The sequence below is a fragment of the Morone saxatilis genome, unplaced genomic scaffold, assembly GCF_004916995.1.
Source record: "Morone saxatilis isolate NCDOM2014 unplaced genomic scaffold, NCSU_SB_2.0 Contig6, whole genome shotgun sequence".
Taxonomy (NCBI): domain Eukaryota; kingdom Metazoa; phylum Chordata; class Actinopteri; family Moronidae; genus Morone; species Morone saxatilis.
Window position 1 is genome coordinate 14052913 of NW_023340206.1, and position 3868 is coordinate 14056780.

The 3868-nt window shown below is 43.9% G+C and overlaps 1 protein-coding gene across 1 annotated transcript in view; it reads right to left on the reverse strand.

Moving 5' to 3' along the window:
* senp7b (SUMO specific peptidase 7b) overlaps window positions 1-3868 on the reverse strand; it is a gene marked incomplete in the record, with an annotated part of 11267 nt that overhangs the window by 1355 nt on the left and 6044 nt on the right. The window contains 9 exon segments of the mRNA XM_035677936.1: window positions 287-355; window positions 467-510; window positions 591-649; window positions 1192-1268; window positions 2062-2154; window positions 2599-2721; window positions 2989-3105; window positions 3215-3285; window positions 3526-3755. Coding sequence (XP_035533829.1) covers window positions 287-355; window positions 467-510; window positions 591-649; window positions 1192-1268; window positions 2062-2154; window positions 2599-2721; window positions 2989-3105; window positions 3215-3285; window positions 3526-3755 — 883 coding nt within the window.

The following is a 3868-nucleotide window of genomic DNA, read 5'->3' on the forward strand; positions in this document are numbered from 1 at the left end:
GTCTTTATGCGTCTCCAGTTTCTGTCCAACAGGGACAGGAAGTCCTGTTTCAGGTATTTTCAGGTGTTCTTAATGGTATTTTAGAGTTTCCTAATGATCAATAAGAGTAGTTGATTCATCCTGCACTTGGGGGTGTATACTAGAGTGTATAGTGTGGAGTGTTTCTGAGGGCCAATGTGTTACAGACATCTATGGCCTCACTGATTACTGTACAACAGCATCATTCAGATTTCTTCTCTAAGTGAAACCCGTCTTTATAAGCGACCGCTACAGAACTGACACTCACTCTCTGAGGAGTCTGCAGACGTTCTCGTGGTACGACAGCTTCAGCGAGTCCATGACGAGTATACACGGCCTGGAAAAGACAAAGATATTAAGAAAACTGCAACCTGACCTGAGACACATCGAATCGAAATAAAACCAAAGTGTTGAGTTTGTAGGATCAGTTTCTTTGCTGACGACTCACCTCTTTAACACTCTGTCCCTGTGGCAGCCATGCTGGACGCACTCCTACAGAGACACATGTCCATGTTATATAGAAAACAACTTGTGCAAAGACCCATTTTAGAGTAGAGTCTGTCTGTATTTACCGGTTGCTGCTGTGATCTCAGACTGAGGGATGGTTTTCCTGCAGCTCGTTCGGATCCACCTGAGAACAAAACAATCTCTGCTTTAACCTTTTTTAACCAAACTAAATTGCTCCTATAGTGGGGTGTACTTAAAAACAATAAAGAGGCTCATTGAGGGAGATTTGACACAGACACGATGTATTCAGAGGAAAGCCCAGATCTGAAGGGAAAATAACAAGTTGAAAAAGAAAAATCAGACTGTTGGAGCATTCAATGGATTCTCTACGAGATGTCATTTCCATTCAGTTTTTCCTTTCTTTGTAAGCTTATTTACAGACAATAAGGATAAAAAGTCACACAATTCACACCAAATGTTGGAGCTTAGTGTCTTCAGAGAGGGAGATATTTATGTCTGGAACATGTAATCCTTTAATTTTTTGGTGTGAATTGATGTGTAATTCCCACATGCTGCCAGCGCCGCAAATACCCAAAAATGTCTCCCTGAAGGATGTTAAACAACATGTCTGGTGACGATTACAGAGGCTCTGTTAAACATTACGGAGGGTGCCAGAGACACTTTATTCTATGGAGGAAAATCAGAGAACAAACAGCAGCAGCTCACCTGTTGGGCTCTGAAAGTCCTCGTACTGGTCCTTCTCTAGACCCGGGAAACAGACCACCACCAGGTACCAGTGAGCTCTATGAACACAGAAAATACAAATACACATTAATGGTGTCATTAGTGCTGTTTCAGTTACATCTGGCTGATTTTTACTATAAAAGCCCTCCAGAAAAAGGGGGATGGAAGGCTTTTAATGTGAAACATCTGCAGGAAGTGTTCAGTATATTAACAGCGATTGAAAAAAAAAAAAGTAAAGTATAATTAGTTCACTAATGCCGAGTTCACACTACATGATTTTAGACAATTTTCTACTCTGCGACTATTTTGGGAGACAGCAGCTACAATGGAGGTGGAGCCAGCTGAGGAGACCCAATGTGAAGTTACTACAGAATACACTTTGAGGATTCTATTGATCAGAATACACTTTATGGATTCTATTGATCAGAATATTGATTGATTGTACATTTCATCACAGGAAAAGCTGCAAATTCAATCATCAACCAATAATCCAGGAAGAAGTGATGAAGGTATTTCTGAGTGAAGTTCTGCTGATTTGGGTAAAACAATAAAAGAGCAGAGAGAAGCAGCTCTGCTAAAGTCATTGAGAAGAGTCAGAAATGGTTGAGCAGAGGTGACTCCAGTCAGTCGGTCTGTTACCCAGTTGGCAGGTACACACAGTGATGAGGTGCTTGAATTAAAGTACAATTACGGTTTTTATTCAAACGTCTCAACAGAGGTCAAAACTCCAAACTGGCGTCTTTAAATCTGGGAACCCTGGAGTCAGGAGGTTTTATTATTTCTGGGCGGTCAGATAGGGTAAAGGCTCACTTCCACCTCCAGCTTTTACACTACACACAAACGCTCTCTTACTCTTGATTGACAGGCACAAACAGGAAGTCTTTGGTGAAAATGTCGACATGGCGGGTCCACGTCTTTACCCGCTGGTGCCTTGTGTGGCGGTCACTGAAAAAACAAAGAAAGAAGACATTTAATTATTGGAAACATTGGGATTAATATAATTGTTTTGTTATCAACCTCTTCTGAGCTGGAATGATCTAGAAACTCAATGACAGGAAATGATGTGCATTAACTACCATAGGTCCAACTGCTACCAAATCTTCTGTGGATCATCATCGAACGAAGATGACCAAAAGTTGCATAAAGCTTATTGATATCTTGTTTAGTTTTCAAGATATTGACCAATGAGCTGCAGAAGGGGTGATTATAAAGATTATAAATCAAAAATTGTCCAGTCATCGCAAAACTCACAGGATGCTGTGTAAAATTTTTGAACTCCAAACAGTCTGACCGGTATGGTCACTTGCAGTTATATTTATTAAGCCCTGAATGTTTTATAACAATCAATGAGTCAATAACATCACAGCTTTGTCTGAGTCGTGTTCTTACGGGACAGACAGGGCATCGTTCTCTCCGGCAGCTCTTCGTCTGCTCAGCTGTTTGTAGAAGAAACTGCTGAAGACGTGACTGCACTCAGCCACGGGGCCGCCGACTCCCTCCAGAAGGAGGTACCTGCAGGAGGAGGAGACGAGTCAGGATACAGACCGGCCCTATAAATATATTTCATGAACAAAACACTGAGTTTCAAATAAATTCTGAAAACTGACTTTATACCCAGAAATGATAAAGTGGTCAGATAATAATAAAAGAACGTCGTCTGCATAAGACATGTGTGGCTGCAGCGCTCCCTAAAATCTGGCATAATAACCACGATTAGTGCATTAAAATGTTTAAACTCATGATTTTTATGTCCCCGTTATTCTCGTCTGACAGACTGACTTGAGGTAGAAGTCGATGATGACGTCGTTAAGGAACTCGCCGCCGTCCAGACAAGCCAGGTCCTCCTTCGTCACCGTGATCCGGCCTTTACAGGGCGACGCCGGATACTGGATCAACCTGAAGGCCACATACGGAGGGCTCAGTCAGAGGACTTCTAGTGAACTCTTTTATTGTTTTATCTGCTGGTTGTTTACAGTCATCCTGGTTCTGGTTGTGTTGGTTTTACCTGGTGGGAAGCTGCTGCAGACCAGAAGACATCTTGTTTCTCTGGTTGTTTTTCAGCGGACTCGATTTCTCCTGAAACAGATTTACAACTGTTTATTTTTGTAGATTTTGGTGGAGGGGCGTTTATCCTCCTCTAGGAGTCACCTCATCAGCTCTGAGCCGCCGGCGCCTCCAGCTAACAGCTAACAGGCTCATAAAAAGGACGAATAAGGAGGAGGCAACAAAAAGGACACATCGGTGTAGCAAAGGAAGCAAAGGAGGGAAGTAGGCACAGAATGAAGGAAGGAAAGGAGGGAGGATGAGGAGTCTCACCGTGGAGTGTCCCAGCAGTCCGAGGAGGTGCTGGTCCAGAGGAGGAGGACAGCTGTGGAGGAGCAGCAGCCCGTCGGTCCACTCCAGAGGGGAGGTGGGTCTGCTAGAGGAGGAGGAACAGCCCCTCCTGTACTCCTCCATGTCCAGGATGGAGGCCAGCAGGGCGGCCTGGAGCTCCTGCAGCTGCTCCTTCAACACCAGCAGGAGGAAGGAGCACGATGGACCTGAAGAACCAGGAGAACAAAGAGGACGTTAGAGACTGGACCAGTTTTACCAGTTTTTATTAAACATATCAGCCCAGTTCACCCAGTCTCTGGCGGTATACTGGCCCAGTCTCTGGCCG